Source organism: Heteronotia binoei, chromosome 8 (genome assembly GCF_032191835.1).
Source record: "Heteronotia binoei isolate CCM8104 ecotype False Entrance Well chromosome 8, APGP_CSIRO_Hbin_v1, whole genome shotgun sequence".
NCBI classification, from domain to species: Eukaryota; Metazoa; Chordata; class Lepidosauria; order Squamata; family Gekkonidae; genus Heteronotia; species Heteronotia binoei.
Genome location: NC_083230.1, coordinates 38,858,862 through 38,878,030, shown reverse-complemented (window position 1 = coordinate 38,878,030; position 19,169 = coordinate 38,858,862). Strand labels below are relative to the sequence as shown.

Here is a 19,169-nt window from a genome sequence, read left to right as displayed (position 1 = left end):
TAAAGCCCATCAGAACTATCAGTTCCACCATTGGTTGCATGTCAGGAGGCTTCAAGACCATGGCAAATTTAGAGGCTGTTGTCAATTTCGAAATCTTCGATTTTGAAGAGGTTGGAACCATTGTTCCCTCTAAGCTGTGGAGTCTTGTGAGCAAAAATTCTACTCTGTGAGCTAATGGCATTACAGTGAGCTACTGGCATTATAATTCGTGAGCTACTACATAAATTCGTTTGCTCTGGGGCCATTTTTCCTGAGCTGAGACAAAAATTTGTGAGCTGGAGGCTAAAAAATTATAAGTTAGCTCACACTAACTCAGCTTATAGGGAACACTGGTTGGAACTGAGTCCAAAGACCTCTTCAGAAGCTTGTCATGCTTCATTTTTTTGGAAGAAGTAACCAAATGTTGAGCGGCCAAATCTCCCCACAGTAATGGTGGAGGAGGCAGTGTTTGAACTGAGGAAGATTGAGCCATGGTAAGCTGAAGGGCCTATTCTATGAGGGAAGTCCGTAGATGAGTGACCCTGTTCTTCTTCACTCATCGAGTAAACTCTGCATAGTGAGTGCAGGAGTCGGTGCAATGGTTTCCCTCAAGGCAGAAAAGACAATTGTTGTGCCCATCTGTGGGGGGAATTTTGTCATTACAGGCTGTACACCTTTTGAAAAATATTAACCGCAGAAGTCAGGTAGGTTCTTAACGTGGTAGACAATTCTTCAGGTATGCTGGTTCCAAGCTACACAGTGGCTTAAAGGTCAATACCAGTATCTTTAATTGCACCCGAAACAAGATTGGGAGCCCATGAAGACGGACCAAGAACATAGCAATATGATCCCTGCAATCCAAACTAGTCAACATCCTAGCTGCAGTTTACTCTCATGCAATTGTCGCTGTTAAATTGTTAAATGTTGTTAAATGAATTAGCTCTTTTAATTTATTTCACACTTCATATTCCATGAAGGTGATTCACTCTATAGCTAAAGAGCCAGAAAACACAAACTCTCTCTAGACAAAAGAATTATGATCTCCGTTCTAGGGGATTGTGAATTCACTTGAATTTTGGAGAAGTGTTTTACTTCTTTTTTTTTTAATAATCAGAAGTTTAATTTATATATCATTCTAACAATGTATTGATTATTTTGAGTAATCTGCCAAACACAGCAACAATAATTGTGTCTCCAACACAGGGCCTCAAGTATGTATGTGTCTAGTCAGTTTCCCACAAGATCACTGGGAATGCTTTCCAATGTAATCAAACGGGAAAGACTTCCTGTCATTATTTCTACAATAGTACTAACATACTATGGAAAAGCAATCTACCTTCAGTCACTCGGCTACTATTGTTTTTCTTAAAACCACCCCTATGCATGGATACATACAGTGCTTCTCCTGCATGGGAACCCTCCACTTGACACACCTCAGCTTAATAAAGATTTGCTGATCTACTGAGAATCTGCAATGGACAACATCCAGTGTACCTATTCACAAGAGTGGCTTCCTGGAGTGAAATAAGAGTTTAATAAAAAGGTATAGTACTATATGTGTAGGAAATTAAAGCACGTCCAAGTTGAAACCCAACAGCTGATCCAGCACAGAAAAGAAGACCAAGACTGAGGGGAATCCAGCACAACAGCAGATTCAGGTTGGTCCTTGGATTTATCTGCTTAGAGGTTTTATATTACACCTTTTCAAAGCAGCTAACAAAAATATTTTAAACTATAATAAAATATTTAATTGCACAACCGTATTACTAGTGACAGCTTCACACTTTATTTACAAAAACAATTAACAGATGGCCATGTAATGATTCTGTGGAACTTTTTTTTTTTTGCATTTTCTTTCTTTATTAAAGGAAGAATTTAAAAATTAACAACTCCAACAAAATCTTTTACGCTATACAAACTTAATATCACTTAAACATTATATCTTCATGTTTTCTTCACCTTCCTTCGTTCTTCTCTCAAAGATTAAATAATAAGATTTATAAGATTCACTAGTTAATCTTAGCTCGTTATATTAACTTTACATTATATGTTTCAAATCAAGTTTGAGCTAAGTTATTCTACAAATAATATACTATAGCTCAGTCCTTGGAGACCTTAAAAATTAAGAACTGGAGGAGAATAAAACTCCACCTTCCATGGGCTGATTATACCTTGGAGGAACATACCCAGATGCTTACAGCAGTCCCACCAACTCTCTAGTATCAGAGAGTTTTGCTTCCATTATAAATTGCACCCAAAACCTCATTTTTTAAAAGGAGAAAACATTTTCCTCAAAACTTTCATGATCTTCAGAAATGCATTCTTTTACTGGAGTAGGGGGAGAACACTCCTTCCTCTTTGTTTACTCTCGATTTGGAACTTTTTGATGCTAATTTCAGAGTTTAGGCTGCTAACCAAAATGTTCTAATTTATATTGATCTTTTCTAACTGCTAAGAGTCTATATATACATTATTTAATTTTTAAAAAAAAATCTTACACTGATATAGCAATTACTCTCTGCATGAATAAGACTCTCACAGGCTCCTTGTAGTAGCCATTTGAGAATCTGGATTTTGCCAGCTGGCTTGTAAAAAAATTATATCTGTGTTCTTATACCCTACCATGCAAGAATAGTGTTGTTTTTGCAAATACAAAACACACACACACATAACTTGGTGCTGTATCAAGGAAAGCTCATTATTCAAATCCATAAAAGCAAACCTCTGCGGCCACTGGAGGCCACTATTGCTCTTCAAAAACAAATTGCCTACTGTTTCCTCAGTTTCTTATGCAGAAGATTTTAAAGTAGAAAAACAAAGATCTGAAGTGTGAATGAATCATTAACATTCAAGTGTTCAATTCTATGTCACAAAAACCTTTGACAGTGTCAGCAAAATGTACCTACTGAAACAAAGAAACACCCTCCTCAAGAAGGTATCTGAAGTACAGATCCAAAGAACAATAACACCTCTAGGAAAGAGTACTCTATGTATACTCTGTGATTGCGGGGATCATCTGCTTGCACTGGTTTAGGTAGAACGGGCATTGTCCCAAGCTGTGTTGTGGTGGAATTGTTTTTAGCCTTATGACAACATAGCCACGACTAACAACACTACTATGATCTACACATAGGTCACACTATTTCTGGCAAGTCTTTCAAAAACAAATCTGACTAAAGATTATCTTTAATTATGTAAATCATCACATATTTATTCCATTGTAAAAAGGGGGACACATATGTAAATCTAGTAATTCTTACTCCATCAGTAATTACACAACTCTAAGGAAACAAATACTTCATATCAAAAGAAAATGCACACAAAAGAAGCCAGCCAAGCAAAAATCTTTCAACACTAGATTCTAGAGAGAATTTGCAAATAAAAACCTCATGACTTCATGGTTTACTCAACCTGGTATTTGGCAGCTCAAACAAATCAGTATTCAGAAAGAGAGAAACTGAAGATCTCACCAACCTTATTGGCAAATAACTTGAGACGAGAGAGAAAACCAGGGAAGATGTGATTACCAGATCCAACTCATTATCTGATTTTTTAATGGGACAGAAGAAAGGAAGGAACCCAAGGCACAGTCTATAAGGACTTTTAGATCAACCTACCTTTCAACTGTGGCTGGACTGCTTCAGGGAGCCAATTCAAAGTACATGCATGCATCATCAACTAAAACAAAACTTAAAGCTATGCACAATTTATCAGCACAGATAAGAACGCAATTCAGAAACAGAAGTTGATTTTTAAAAAAGATAGTACCTGTAATCAGGCTGGCGACTAGCAGGATGTTCATCTCTTGGCCATCTATACTCTGGATCATCCTATGAATTAATGAAACGATACCAAAAGGTTATATGTCAATATGGTATAGAATTAGGGTTGCCAGGTCGAATTGTCTCCCTGGTAGGGGGATTTCAGGGGCATTCTGGGAGGTGGTGAGGGACTTCCTGATGCGATAACATCACATGGAAGTGACATAATCACGTCTGGAAAGCTGACACTGCGTACACCTGAACTCCAGGCAGTAAATCTGCCACTTGGAGTTCAGGTGCAGGTGCCCCCCCCACCAACTTTAAAAAAGGAAAGGTACCATTAAATGTTTTTTTTGCAAGCAAATGCCACATGCCTCCCGCTTGCAAAAAACCATTAAAATCTTTAAATCAGGGGTGTCAAACTCATTTGTTATGAGGGCCCAATCTGACATTAGACGTTGTGGGGCTGGGTCACATATGTCATAAAATGTAATGCCAGGTAGTGGAGATAAACTTGATAAAGGACACATACAAACAAAGATTTTTTAAAAAAACAAAAACCTTAAAATATGCTTAAAAGATTAGCACTCCTGCAATATCTTGTTTATTTAACAGTTTCTGGTAACTGACACCTATTGCATTAAAATCTGGAGACAATGTCTGTGCTGCAGCAAACTTGAGTATGCTGTTCAGGTGTTTGCATTTAAGTTGCAAACCTACTTTTGATTTATTGACATTCATTATAGAAATCTCATGGTCAATGCTTTGAGCATAAGACTCAGAGGAAAACATGAAATGGCTCGGCATTTTGTACATAACATGCTTCATGCACTGATCAGCCAATGGAGAAAATAGAGGCTTTACTCTGTAGCTCCTGTGACTGAGCAAGGCTGGCAAAGCAAGCCGTGATGCAGAAGGAAGCAAGAGAGAGAGAAGGCAGCAGATGACAGTGAGTTGCTCGTGAGCCTGAAAGGAGCCCTCCAGAGGCCTGATCCAGCCCTCGGGCTGCATGTTTGACACCCCTGTTTTAAATGTTTTGAAAAGAGGGGCTGCCCACGCTTGAAGTCTAAGCAGCGAACTCAATGCTATGGAGTTCAAGCACCTGGCACCCACTTCCTGGGATCAGTGGCCACCCCTCTCCCCCTACTCCTGTGAGATTTAATGGCCCTCCAGCTGAATGGCAGGCCACATGCTCCCACTGATCAGCTGCAGGGCCCTTTAAATTTTGAAGAGGTGACTCAAAACGAATGCTATTGAAGGTCCATTGGACTTGGTCTTCTTGATGTTTTGAAAGTTTGAAGATCAACAGACGTCCCCCCACATTGACTTCATTAATTTAAGAAGGACTCTGTGAATCAGTTTGGAATACTATAGATTACATAACATTAGAATCCTAAAATCATAGAGTTGGAAGACACCTCCAGTGTCATCTAGTTCAACCCCCTGCACAATGCAGGAAATTCACAAATCCTCCCCCCTCCCAAGTTCACAGCTTGCTGGATGAAAAGTATAGATGACTGGCGAAGGTGATGGCAAACCACCCTGTAAAAAGTCTGCCAAGAAAACATCATGATGTAACATCACCCCATGGGTCGGTAACGACTTGGTGATTGCACGGGGGGCTACCTTTACCTTTTAAGTTCACAGAATCAGCATTGCTGTCAAATGGCCATCTACCCTCTGTTTAAAAACTTCCAAAGGAGGAGGATGAAAAAACAATTTGATTGCTTTTCTACATTGTAAGAATTATCAAAGATTTTAGGTTTTCACGGCTGGTAACATCATTAGGGTTTGTAGAATCTTTCGGGATCAAGTGCCGTGTTCTACTGGAGAAAGTTTTCCTTCCAGACATTTCGTCCTCAGCTGCGGAGAACATCCTCATCCTCCTGCTCTGGCTGCAATGCCACTGAGGATGTTCTCCGCAGCTGAGGACGAAACATCTGGAAGGAAAACTTTCTCCAGTAGAACACGGCACTTAATCCCGAAAGATTCTACAAACCCTAATTGTAAGAATTGTCTGTACTAAGACATCATCATTTCATTAATCATACTGAAAGGTTTTTTTAGCATTCCTCATATAAGGAGTATACAGCAAGACATTGTTTCATGTCCTCCTCTGGATACCAATATGATTAACAGGGAACTTCTTATTTATATATATATTTGAGATAGTTTTACTTCTATTATTATTATTATTATTAATAATAATAATATTTATATTTTTGTAATTGAAACACTAAGAGATTTCAGCACTTTATTAAATATACACATATTTAATAGAACATTTATTTGGATTTATTTGAATAAATATTTGAATTTATTGTTAGTTTGCACACAGTAATTTGTTCTGTTTTGTTACATAGTGTATTGCTGAATGAGAACAAAACAATTTGGTAGTTTTTCTACATTGTAAGAATTGCTAGTACTAAGACTTCATTATTTCATTACTCATGTTGCTAACTTTTGTAGCATTCCTCATATCAGTGGTATACAGCAAGACAGTATCTTGCACACGTGTTCAAATTACTTTGCCTACATCCCCAAAATATGCACTTTTAAAATAAGAGACAAGGAAGAGAAAATATGCTGATCAAACACTAAATCCAGACTAACAACGTATTAGTTGAATTTGTACCAGAAAATAAGATAGTATATCAACTGATAGATAAGGCTGCATATTAGCTAGAAAATACTACTTTATCAACAGGCAGTTGCCAAAAACAGCATACTAGCAGTACAATCCCAGGAACACTTTCCTTGTTGAAAAGAAGTAAACTTCTGAGTAAACCTGCTTAGGGTTACTCTCTAACAGTATGCAAATTCACCACAAAAATTACTATAGAGGAGTTCACAAGACTAAAGACTATTCAGGCATCATTATAACATGCAATCACATGTGTTTTCAAGAGCTGATGTTAAAACATCACAACTGACTTTTTAGACAGTTTTAGGGCTAATATAGCCTAAGAATCAAAATATCTGAATTCTTTTCTTAGTGTTCCAAGCTTAACAATTTAACACAGCAATTGTAATAACGAAGCTATTAACTGGAAGCATACATTTTTCAACAGTGCATCCATGAAGAAAACAAAATTAAACTATTTACACTTCTATGTGGCGGGCCACTTCTTCTTTCATGGGCAAAACCACGACCACCTTCATACTCTCGGTAGCCAACATGAGCATGACTATATTCATATCTACTGTAACTTCCTTCCCCAGGTCTCTCCAGAAATTGTGGTTTCTTGGGCCCAAAGCTGACGACTCGAGGATACTCATCCTAAAAATTGAAAATATAAGCAAAACACAATTCTTACTAAAAGTGCATTTTAAAGCCATAAAAAATGAGACATTGCATTTTATGGTAACTAGACCAAAAACAAAGGAAACCATGATACATGCTTAGTTTAGCTTGTGACTCTGTTAAACAAGGGAAATGCTAAACCAAATGGCCTACACTCAACAAGAAATTTAAAGTCAACAGACTTTATGAGGAAATTGTTTAGGAGTTACATGCACATGTCTAGAGAAGATGCATCTCCATGTATGGCCACACACTTTTCTGCATCTAATATGGGAGAGATTCTGTATATGTCCAGTTAACTATTAAACACATTCCCCTGAACTAATTCTGCAAAATGCATCATGGATTTTTGTAATTAAACTGCAGTTGCACTTTACTGCCTTTGCACTCAGGATTTTTTTTCCTGATTTTGGTGTCCTGCCATTTCTTTGGTTGCTATTAAATGGAACATACATATTTGTAATTTTGAACGATTATGAGTAGCTACTCTAAAGTGATACATTCACTAACCAATGAACATTATATCTAATGACAAACTATAAATTAAGTTTTGACAGACTACAAATTAAATTAAGTTTAATCAGTACTTTAAACATCACAAATATTCTTTGCCTCACCACTTTACCATTGGGTATTTCAGCAAGTTTGCAGATGTCTGCGCAGAAATACAGACATACATGTCTGCCCAGAAATACATAGCACAGGATACTTAGATGTCACACAAGGTATACAGCGCAATTTTTAAAACACAGAATAAAACCATTAGACATAGGACTGGCTTTACTCATTATATTTCCTTTTGAGTAACTTTTAAATAGAACATGTCAATTCCTTCTAAAATTCAAGAAAAAATTGTGTATAATCTTACAAGATGAAACATATTATTTGCGGTTTTAACAATTTATTGGTATTACATACAATGGTAAATGGGGCGGGAAGGGGAGGGGAAACACACAAAACCCCCATAAAAACATTGTTATATCACAGCACAATTTCTCGTAATACTATTTCTATACAGTAATCGTTCTTCAGCTTATGATTAATAAATCCTGAAATCAACTATCATGAATATATACTCTGTTATTTATTTCCTAGTATTTTTCTTGTAGCTTTCCACCCATAGATAGAATGGAGACCATAGTTCCATCAAATTTTTTTTGTTCTCTTCTCTCAATAAGTATGAAAGCACATCCATTTCAGCTGTTTCAAAAAATTTCTCGATTAATTCTAAAGATGAAACATATTATTTGTATAATACATTCTTCATATATCATCATTTCTAAAATAATCATTTTGTTCCCTGTAACATTTTGAGTGTGTCATATTTGTATTATAAGCATGTTTTTATGATTTCTCATTTTAAAATTGACATTGCCTATTCTGAATCAAAGGAAGAGATGGACCTAAAAGTTATAACAGATCTAATTCAACTTGACTGAAATAGATACATAATATTATCCAAGTCTGTAAAAAATATTCAATTTTGCAAGAAGCCAAAAGATTATGTGTTAGTTTTATAAATCCTAGAGGGCAGTTTTTCATGCCCCCACTACATGGCAAGTCACTTGATACTGAAGGTATCCCCCGAAGCAATTTGCGCACCTGCTACTAAATGTCAACCCGCCCCCCCTATTTTCAAGCCCTTGGATTTCCTCACAGTAGTTTTCAATCTTTGCCCATAAAGCAAATAACATAACATTGTGTTTGCAACTCCATCTTCTATTATCTGTTTAAATCAAAATGCAATTGATGTCAAGTCAGCAGCAGCTGCTGAGTGTTTTCTCCTCTCTTCTTCCTCAGTCTGAGGATGCTCATATAAGGGTTTTTTCTGTGGTGGTTCTTTTTTCTTGTAAAGCCTTGCCAATCAAGATTAGGAAACATATTTCCCTCCTTCAGTTAGGCGAATACTCTAAACAAAATCTTTTATTTAGAGTAGTTCTAATTAAGTCAGCTTTTAAGTGGAGAGGGAGAACGTGTCAAGAGGGAGAAAGTGTCAACAACCTTTTCTTTATCAAGAACTATTTCTGAGTAATGAAAAACATCCCAAAGTTGCTTTCCCCCTATTCAGTTTGCTACCAAGTTCTTTTCTGTCCTAGAAACAGACCATGGACTACAAACAGCACCAGAAATAAAACTACCAGCTAAGCAAAATGCTATGAAATAAAAGAAAAATCCTATGGAATAAAAGCTTTGAAAAATAACCTAGGGCAGATCTTTTTCATGACCTTTTTCCTGTGTCCTCTAGCAGAAGCTACTCTTCAACAGCCAGCGGGCTTCTGAGCTACTGGTAGGACAGTCTATAGCTGGAGACCCCTGAGATGGATTATATGGTCTATTAGTCCTGTTACAACTTTATGCTGCATATAAATAGCAAATCTTGTAGTGTTTTTAAAAGCTTTTCTATTGATTGTTTTTTGGCTAACTAGATTATAATTCCTTGCAACTGTTATTGTATGTTTTGATGTAAATCACCTTGAAGCAACCATGACATCTATAAATCATCATATAGGTCATCTATAAATTATCCCAATAAAAACATGTAAGTTTTTGCAATTTACTTTGGGATTGGGACCTACTGTCACCAGAAAGCTTAACCAGATAATAATTGTGAATATCTTGTAATTAAGGTATAAACTATTCAAATATAAGGTATAAACTATTAAGGTATAAACTTTAGTGGGTCAAGCTACAAATTCTTCAAGGTACAGCAAAATAGAGTGAACTTATCCAACAATTTATAATAACAAATGGTTTAGCAAGTTGTTAATCAAACAGTTGTTTTGCCTTTCTCTGTATCCTATGGCTCATTAAGTGCTGAAAGACCAGCTGACTGGCTGACTATATACCCTGTTCATTCCCATCCAATATCCAGCAGCTGGAAAATGCAGAGAGCTTTCTGGCTCCTGTGAAAAAAATTGAGAAACATCACAAAGCAGCCAAGACATGACTCTGAAGTAAGCACATACCCTGACTACGTATCTTGATTAACATTCCTTTCAATTTATTTTTCAACATTTAAGACAGTATGTGCATGTGCAAATTACAAAATATTTCCCACTCTAAAACTGATGTGGCAACTTTGGTGCTCTTTGGGACCACAGAGGGGATAGTCTCACCAAGAGATTTTTCTGTACAGGCATGGTTTCCTTCTGTTAGATGGAAAAGGAAGACACTGAACTAAAGCAGTTCATTCAGTGCTACTCATCCCAGGCCAAGTAGTAGGAATGCAAATAATTCAGCAGTTGCCTACAGTGTGTAAAAGTCCATGGGTGATGCCAACATTTGGTCACCATTACAATTAATGCACAGCATGGAAAATTTGAAAAAGGAAACATAACCATTATGGTTTACCCAAAGCCAACCTAAAAGTGGAAAACAATAATAAAAGCTAGATAACAAATGCTAATACCTGGTACTTTATGTTGCCAAATGTAAACGGCATACCCTGTAAATAAAATAATTTGGAAAGGGTTCTTGAAATTCTATCATCACAAGAGCTAAAGTTAAAGGAAAAGATCTGCCTCACCAATGTATATTTCAGGTTATAATTTTTAATAGAAGAGAATCAGCAGTTTTGAATAGGAAAAATAAATGTCATCCCAACCAGGAATAAAATATGCTGTTTCCCAGGTAGCTATAATCATTCCCCTATAAGTGCCAATTCTGACATTTGTTTCTAATAACATTAAGATACAAACAGAGAAGCATAAAACTTTGTAATGCCCAAGGTAGGTACCTTTCTGATTTCACAATGTTTCTTTCAGAATGCCTTACATGCACAGCTGGCAAAACTCATGAAGCAAATCCATAAGTTACATTAGCCTGCCATCTGATCATTCTGATGTTAAGTATTCAAATACCTGCTGTTCTTGTTTGAATGTTAAATTCTCTTAAATTACATAGGTCATTTCAAGTTAAGGCACCACAGAATGCCTATGTAAAACTGGACAGAGTACAATGATAATTTCAGAACATAATTTCTGTTTATGCAAATACATGTTTCATATCTTTTACCTTCAGCACCGACAATCTCACTGAACTAATATAATGGAAATCAGAAGCTTGCCATCTTGGATTTTTAATATGTATGGAAATGTTTTTATGTATTTAATTTTAATATGTTTGTAAATTGCTAATGTGTTTAAACTGTTGTTAGCCACCCTGAACCTGTCAGGGGAGGGTGGGATATAAATCTGATAGATATATAAATAAATATCTACACTAGACACTGAAGCTGAGAAAGATGGTCTGGAGTGGAACACAGCTTAATGCCTTGCTTCATTAAGATTACTCCGCAAGCTCTAATACTTTCATAATGCCAAGAGACGTATATAACATTAATACATAAAGATAGCAGTGATACAATGCTACAGAGTCATATAGATCTATTTGTCTGCTCAATGTAGATTATAAAATCTTTTTACAGTAATGGCAGAAAGACTAAGAAAATGTATACCAAACACACACTGACTGAACTCTGTACCAAAGAGGTATATGAAAGATAATATACAATTCATAATACATTCAATCAAATTTGTGAATAAGAAGAGACAGAAAGCAACTTTTAAAAATTTCTGGATGAAGAGAAAGCTTTTGACAATTTCACATGGCCTTTCTTACTTAATATACTTCAGAATATGGGCTGCGGCCCTGAATTTAGGAACTGGATGCATGGCATTTATACAAATCAACCAGCAAAGATTTTAATAAATGGCAAACTAACAGAAGCAATTTCAATAGAAAAAGGCACATGCCAGGGATGTCTTTATCACTTCGACTGTTTATCCTAGTAATTGAGATTCTAGCTACAAACATCAGACGAGATGCCAGGATTAAAAGAGTAAAAGTGGATGACATGGAATTCAAAATGAAAAGCTATACAGATAATGTTGTACTGACAGTCTCAAATCCCCAACCATCGTTAAAGTATGTAATGGAATATAATGAAGAATCTGGATCCTTGTCAGGCTATAAAATCAACACAAAGAAGACAAAAATAATAATGAAATTTTTAACAACAAGAAGAAATTATACAGAGTACAGTAGCCAAGACCCCATTAAATATTTGGCAATAAATGTGACTGGGCAAAAAAGTAATCTTTTCAAAAATAACTACCAAGGGATTTGAGAATTGATACAAGCAGATCCATCCAGCTGGAAAAAATTAAAAATCCTGCGGCTTGGAAGAATCTCTGCAATTAAAATGAATTAAATTTTCTGTTTCAAATATTACCTATACTGTCATGAGTATTAATGACAGTTCAATATTACCTATACCTGGGTGGGAAGCAGTTACCTATACCTGGGTGGGAAGCAGTTCTGGAGGGAAAACTTGCCCAGAGTGGTGGGACCTGGAAGAAGGGAAATAAAAGGCCAGGCTAGAGACACAAGTGTTCTCTCTGGTTGAGACTGCAGCAGAAGGGTAACCTCATCCTACGAGTAGTGAGTCTGTTGGCATAAGATGAATGGAACATATAGCTAGTCACATTAGGGCTTTTATTTTTGCTTTATACCACTTTTAACTGTTTTCATATTCACTGCTGCACTAAAAGCTTTTGCAACCTACTTGTTTCTTCTTGAGCACTTATAATACACCTGTTGTGTTTTGTTACGAAGGAAGACAGAGGTGGGTGGATGGGTAGATACCCTGGGACCTCCCAGACAGACTCTTACCAGAGTGGTGGCAACCAGTAAAAAGCATTCCTGGATCCCCTACTTGTGACACTGTGACGGTAATGAACGGGTTAACAAGAAAACTAAGGACGCATAGAGCCTGTGTCAAGTGATCTGAGGGTGGGGGCCAGAGTGCTCGAAACTCTCAGAGGTGATTGACAGCTAACGGCTGAGGGCAGTTAGTGACAGAGTCTGAGGGAGACGGCTGAGAAGGAGCTGAGACAGGAGCTGAGGAGAGTCTTCGAGAGAAGCAAAGCTCACTGTTCACTCTATAAAGACAGCCGAGGGGCTGTGTGTGACTAAAGGAGAGTCACAGTAAAAGACCTGAGAGGTCACAGACACAGAGACACTTCTCTTAAGAGCTAAAGAGGTGGTTGAGGGAAAGATGTGGGTCTAGAAGTCTGAAGGGCTGGGAGAAGAGACACCAATCGACTTGGCACATTATACCCAAGAGGCCAACCTAGAATAGTGTTGGAGAGTGAAATCTGTATGATCTGTGAAACCTGAGAGACCTAAGTAAACTAGATATTATAAAGCCTGAACTACAAAGAAACTGGTAACTGCTTAAGATACAATATAGCCCATGTATATATTTCCCATTCCCCAGTTGAAGACGGTGTGTGTATGTTAATAAATTTCTGTGGTTTACTTTAAAGTTTTCTGGTGCCAGTATATTGGGAAAACTATCAAAGCTGCTGTGGTCCCCTACCTACAAACTGAGTTATATCCATCTGAAAGCAAAACAAAAACCCCAAAGAGACTAGTAGTGAGAAATCCATATTACACCCACCCCTTGAGTTTCAATGTCGTGAGGTAAAATTCAAAAGGAAGAACTGAGGTGGAAGAGGGGCTGGGGTAGCCATAAGCCGCATATAGAAGCGATCCAGTGAGATCGCGAGGCGTGCAGCTATAGACACATACATATAGAAGAACATTGAAAGAATGGCAGAGATAGATAGATAAATTTACTTGGAATGGCATGAAACCAAGAGTTAAGTTTTAAAATATTACAAGATGAGAAAAACAGAGGAGGATTAGCAACTCAAGCTATAAAATTATACTACCAAGCAGCAGGCCTGGTTTGGATTGCTGACTGGATTAAAGACCCAATAGAAAGAATAGCAAAACTTGAATCAGCAGACCTAGATGAAGGCCTACATAACTATTTATGGATCAAGAAATCAACTAAAACTATCATAACACAAGATGAAAGTCATTTAATTTGAGATGAATTGTTGCAAACATGGTTTGCATGCCAGAATTTATTGAGATCTCCAGAGTGTCCGCTCATGTCCACAATAGAAGCCCTCTATGATAAGAACACGAGGAATAAAAATAATTTTCTAATGTATGGTATCATGATAAATTCTCAGGGGGGAATCAAGTCATGGCAAGATATTAGATATGAAGTAATAAACATTTAGTGGTTGTTCTATCATCAGTCATCTTCAAACTAAAGAAGATCATTAACACTGAACATGGAGCCTTAAGATATGTGACAGAATTCAAACAGCTGATTATAAACAAAAAGAGCATTTACTACAATGGATATATAAAGTTACTACTCCAGCTAGAAACAGAAGAACAAGTGAAAAAATGTATGATTAAGTGGATGAAAAAACTTAAAGAACAGATATCCATGCATCATTAGGAACAGCTATTGGAAAAATATTAAGTTTATAGCCAGTAAGGCGTTAAGAGAAAACTGGTACAAAATGTTTTTAGATGGTATATAACTCTAAAGAATATCAGGAAAGCAAATAAAAACTACAAAGAAAAATGCTGAAAATGTCAAGATACAGATGGAACTTTCTTCCTTATGTGATGTACATGTAAAAAACAAAAAAATTGGAAGGAAACACATGGAGAAACGCAGAATATATTAAAATTTAAATTCCCCATGGAAGCTAAGTAAATGTTACTAGGTATATTGCCCAACTATCTGCCAAAAAATTTGGAAGAGATATACAAATACATGGTGACATCAGCTAGAATTATCTATACAGAAATATGCAGCAATGGCAAAATTTAGAACTTGAGAAAAAAATCAGTTACGAAATCTGCGGAGAAACTGAGTGTGTCCTATGCAAATAGTAGTCAAATTTAAAATGAGAAGTAGTCTAAAACACTGTATACAATTGTATTGCAATGAAGCAGAATGAAAATCAGTTCTAAATATAGTATGTTAAATATAAATGTGTGTAAGAAGTGGATTTTGAAGAGAAACATTTTTTTATTTTCTGCTTTAAGATGCATAATAGTCCACCTTTCTGTATTTTTGTTATATTATCTCTTTGCCAAAAGTAACAGTAAATATGAAGAAATGGCAAAAATATGCAATACTGAGTATGCAGCAACAGTGAATGAAACAATTCAGATAAAAAACAGATTAGTTATGAAATTTGAAACGTAAAATATTGAACATAAAATGTATCCCAACAGAAGAAAGTCTTATAGCATTCTGTAAACAGTGATCCCAAAAACCTTTCAATGTAACGAAGGTGGTGATGGGGAGAAATATTTTCTATATATAACAAAATATCATCACCTTTTGATATATACAATTATATGTGATCATTTTTTCCTTTTCTGTATTTTTATTATTCTTTTGTTTTCCAAAAATAAAAAAAAGATTTTTAAAAAGATTATCCTACAAGCTGCAGTCTTTTGCACAGTTACTTGAAATTAGAGAACTCAGTGGGGAGTTTATTTCTGAATAAAGGCACACATTTGAGCTGCAAAGCTGATTTTTAAGGCACTGTTTAAGCAGCAGGAATATGAACTCTCCATCACAGTATGAGAAACACGATTACAAAGAAAATTAAAAGTGCATTATGCCTGAATTCTGTAAAAATTATGCTCCTCTCACTAAACAAACTGCAAATTCACACTTCTTTTCCTATGGGATGTAATGGGAATATATAAGGAAAAACAAAAACAAAGCATAAAATAAGTAATTGAGAGAAACAGCTCATAGTGTTGAAAGTTATAATGGATACACAGCTAAAAACCTAACAAAGGCCAACATAAATATCTGTGAAAAAATGATGGATTTCTCCACAATGAAAATTTGTGACATTTAAATGGATCATGTATCTGATCTCTCATAGTTTCTACAGAAGGTAAAGAGAAGCACAGTAGACATGTTATTTCAGATTAGTTACTGGAGAAAAAAAACATAATATTTTCAATTTCAGACTACTAAGGCAGCCACATATACAACAAATTAACAAAAATATAAAACATAGAATCCCCACTGAAGCTCTATCAAGATTCCCAGCGTGATTTTAATGGGCACATTCTATACAATTCATCTTGGGCTTGTCCTTCCCACCTGCCTGCAAGTTTGATGCCTTAAATACATATCAGCAAAATAAAATCTAAGAGAGCATAATAGTTAGGAAACACATACAAAGTAATACTAAATGTAAAAAAAAATACATTTAAAACAATAGCTTACATCAGGACGTGGAGGAAGCCGCTCTCGAGGAAGTCTTTCATACTCGTAGCGCTCATCAGACCACATTTCATCTCTTCTGTATGCCACTAAAGATAAAGTCTTTATCAATATGTGTATTTTAGCAGTCAAAATGCATTCTCATAAGTACTAATACCACTACAGATTCTTATAAGTACTAATACCACAATTCTAAATATCAGTGCTTCTTAAACTGGGATCTAGGACAGTGAGTGAGCCCTTCCTGCATCCATTACAACAGGGGTGGCCAAATTTACTTAATGTAAGAGCCACATAGAACAAACTACATATGTTTGAAAGCCACAAGACATGACTGTCAAATGCTTGAGAGCTGGGAGGGAGGGAGACAGATGGAGGGAAAGAGGAGAGGCAGAAAGAAAGCAACTTTAAATGCATTCTCCAAGCCGCTTGCTGGCTTGGCTTCGTGAAGTGATTTAAAGAGACAAATGCCTTCTCCAAGCCGGCCAACAGGGCAGTGGGGGCTTTGAGAGCCATACAATATGTGTGAAAAAGCAACATGTGGCTCTTGAGCCACAGTTTGGCCACCCCTGCATTACAACATGAACACAGATCATTTTCAGTTTTCTAGGATGGTGGTAGGGATTCTCTACCATGGGGGAAAGGACAGCTTCACCCTCTTTTGAAGGACAAGGACTTGTAGAGCCACTACTGTCTGCTGTCAGCTAACCTCCCTCATTGCACTAACCAGAAAATATGCCATTAGTTACTTGGACACAACATTTCAATTCATGTTCTGCTTCAGTATGTCACAGTACATGTTGGCATTCATGGTTCCCTCAATGAACTGTAGCTCCCCAGTGCCGGCAGCACTCGTGCAGCCTCAGACCATGACATTCCCATCACCATGCTTGACTGTAGGCAAGACACAACTTGTCTTTGTACTCCTCACCTGGTTGCCGCCACACATGCTTGACACCATCTGAACCAAATAAGTTTATCTTGGTCTCATTGGACCACAGGACATGGTTCCAGAAATCCATGTCCTTAGTCTGCTTGTCTTCAGCAAACCGTTTGCGGGCGTTCTTGTGCATCATCTTTAGAAGAGGCTTCCTTCTGGGACCACAGCCCTGCAGACCAATTTGATGTAGCTTGCGGCATATGGTCTGAGCACTGACAGGCTGACACCCACCCCTTCAACCTCTGTAGCAATGTCATGGTCTGGGGCTGCATGAGTGCTGCCGGCACTGGGGAGCTAAAGTTCACTGAGGGAACCATGAATGCCAGCATGTACTTTGACATGCTGAAGCAGAGCATGATCCCCTCCCTTCGGAGACTGGGCTGCAGGGCAGTATTCCAACATGATAACGACCCCAAACACACCTCCAAAATGACCACTGCCTTGCTAAAGAAGCTGAGGGTAAAGGTGATGGACTGGCCAAGCATATCTCCAGACCTAAACCCTATTGAGCATCTGTGGGGCATCATGAAACGGAAGGTGGAGGTGCGCAAGGTCTCTAACATCCACCGGCTACGTGATGTCATCATGGAGGAGTAGAAGAGGACTCCAGTGGCAACCTGTGAAGCTCTGGTGAACTCTGTGCCCAAGAGGGTTAAGGCAGTGCTGGAAAATAATGGTGGCCACACAAAATATTGACACTTTGGGCCCCATTTGGACATTGCAACTTAGGGGTGTACTCACTTTTGTTGCCAGCAGTTTAGACATTAATGGCTGTGTGTTGCGTAATTTTGAGGGGACAGCACATTTACACTGTTATACAAGCTGCAGACTCACTACTTTACATTGTAGCCAAGTGTCATTTCTTCAGTGTTGTCACATGAAAAGATATACTTAAATATTTACCAAATGTGAGGGGATGTACTCACTTCTGTGACATACTGTATATGCACTCACTTCTAAGTGCAGCCGGTTCTATACTAGCTGTTGAGGCAACCACAAAACATAAAAACTTACTTTAAAAAAAGAGAGAGGGAGCAGGAAATATGACTCTAGTTGGTGAATAACACACTTTCTCTTCCATTTGTAGCTCGCTGTTCCTCTAATGATTTCAGGGTAGCATATTTTGTTCTAAACACCATCCTGGGAGGTAAGTTAGGCTGAAAGAGTGTCTGGTCCAAAGTCATCCAATGAGATCTGAACCCAGATCTCTAGCAACATAGTCCAGTATTCTAGCCACTACAGTGTACAAGCTCACTTTTCTTACCCTTGCTTTTTCTTACACTCACTTAGAGAGAATATACGAAAAGAATCTCAATTTTTGATATAAGATGCTTTTGGAGGCAGAATTTTGTTTTGGGATTTTAGGCTGCTAAAATGGAAAATATTTAAAGTAACTTGCGTACTTGGAACCAAGAGACAGAAATGTTAGTTGTGACGCTTCCAGAGAAACTTAGTTATTTAAATTTCCAGGAAATTGTATACCCAAAGTGAAATAAAAACATGTAACTAGCAGGACTTCCATAACAACTGCCACTGAGCAGGATACTTATCTGGCTGTTGCCAGATTAAGCTGGTAAGAAAATTTTGCTCAAAAAATGGTTTGAGACAGCTCACTGGAACTCTACTGCCTTTCTTCTTATTACTATTATCATGAGATTTATACCCCACTTTCCCCCCTTCTTGGGAGCTCAAAGCAGCTTCCATCATTCTGTCCGTTTCTACTTTATTCTCACAGCAACCTTGTGATATTGGTTAATGTACAGTGTGCGAGAGGCCCAAGGTCACCCAACAAAGATTCCCTGGCTGAGTGCATATTCATACTAAGTCTGCCAAATCTGAATCCAGCTCTCTAAGTCCTACATCATGTTGATCCAGACTGTGACTGACTAATATGTTCTTGTGGCGTATCAGGCAACTTTTAATTTACAGACAACAAATATAACCAAAAGGGGGTTCGCCCACATGATCCCCTGAAACAGAATGGGGGGGGGGCAGGGTATTCATAGCTTCAGCAGGAAGAGGGAGGCAAAAAAGTCACGCTCAGCAGACAGAGAT

General features: G+C 37.4%; 1 protein-coding gene across 2 annotated transcripts in view; it reads right to left on the bottom strand.

Annotated features, from left to right (window-relative positions):
* The window catches only part of PPHLN1 (periphilin 1), a 68,979-nt gene that overhangs the window by 35,580 nt on the left and 14,230 nt on the right, over positions 1-19,169 (bottom strand). Inside the window, exons 3-6 of one of the 2 annotated variants that reach the window (XM_060244934.1) lie at positions 16,178-16,263; positions 10,454-10,489; positions 6,847-7,020; positions 3,748-3,809 (exon numbers count right to left, since the gene is read on the bottom strand). In XM_060244934.1, coding sequence (XP_060100917.1) covers positions 3,748-3,809; positions 6,847-7,020; positions 10,454-10,489; positions 16,178-16,263 — 358 coding nt within the window. The remainder of the gene's footprint in view (positions 1-3,747; positions 3,810-6,846; positions 7,021-10,453; positions 10,490-16,177; positions 16,264-19,169) is intronic. The other variant, XM_060244933.1, reaches the window with a different exon arrangement.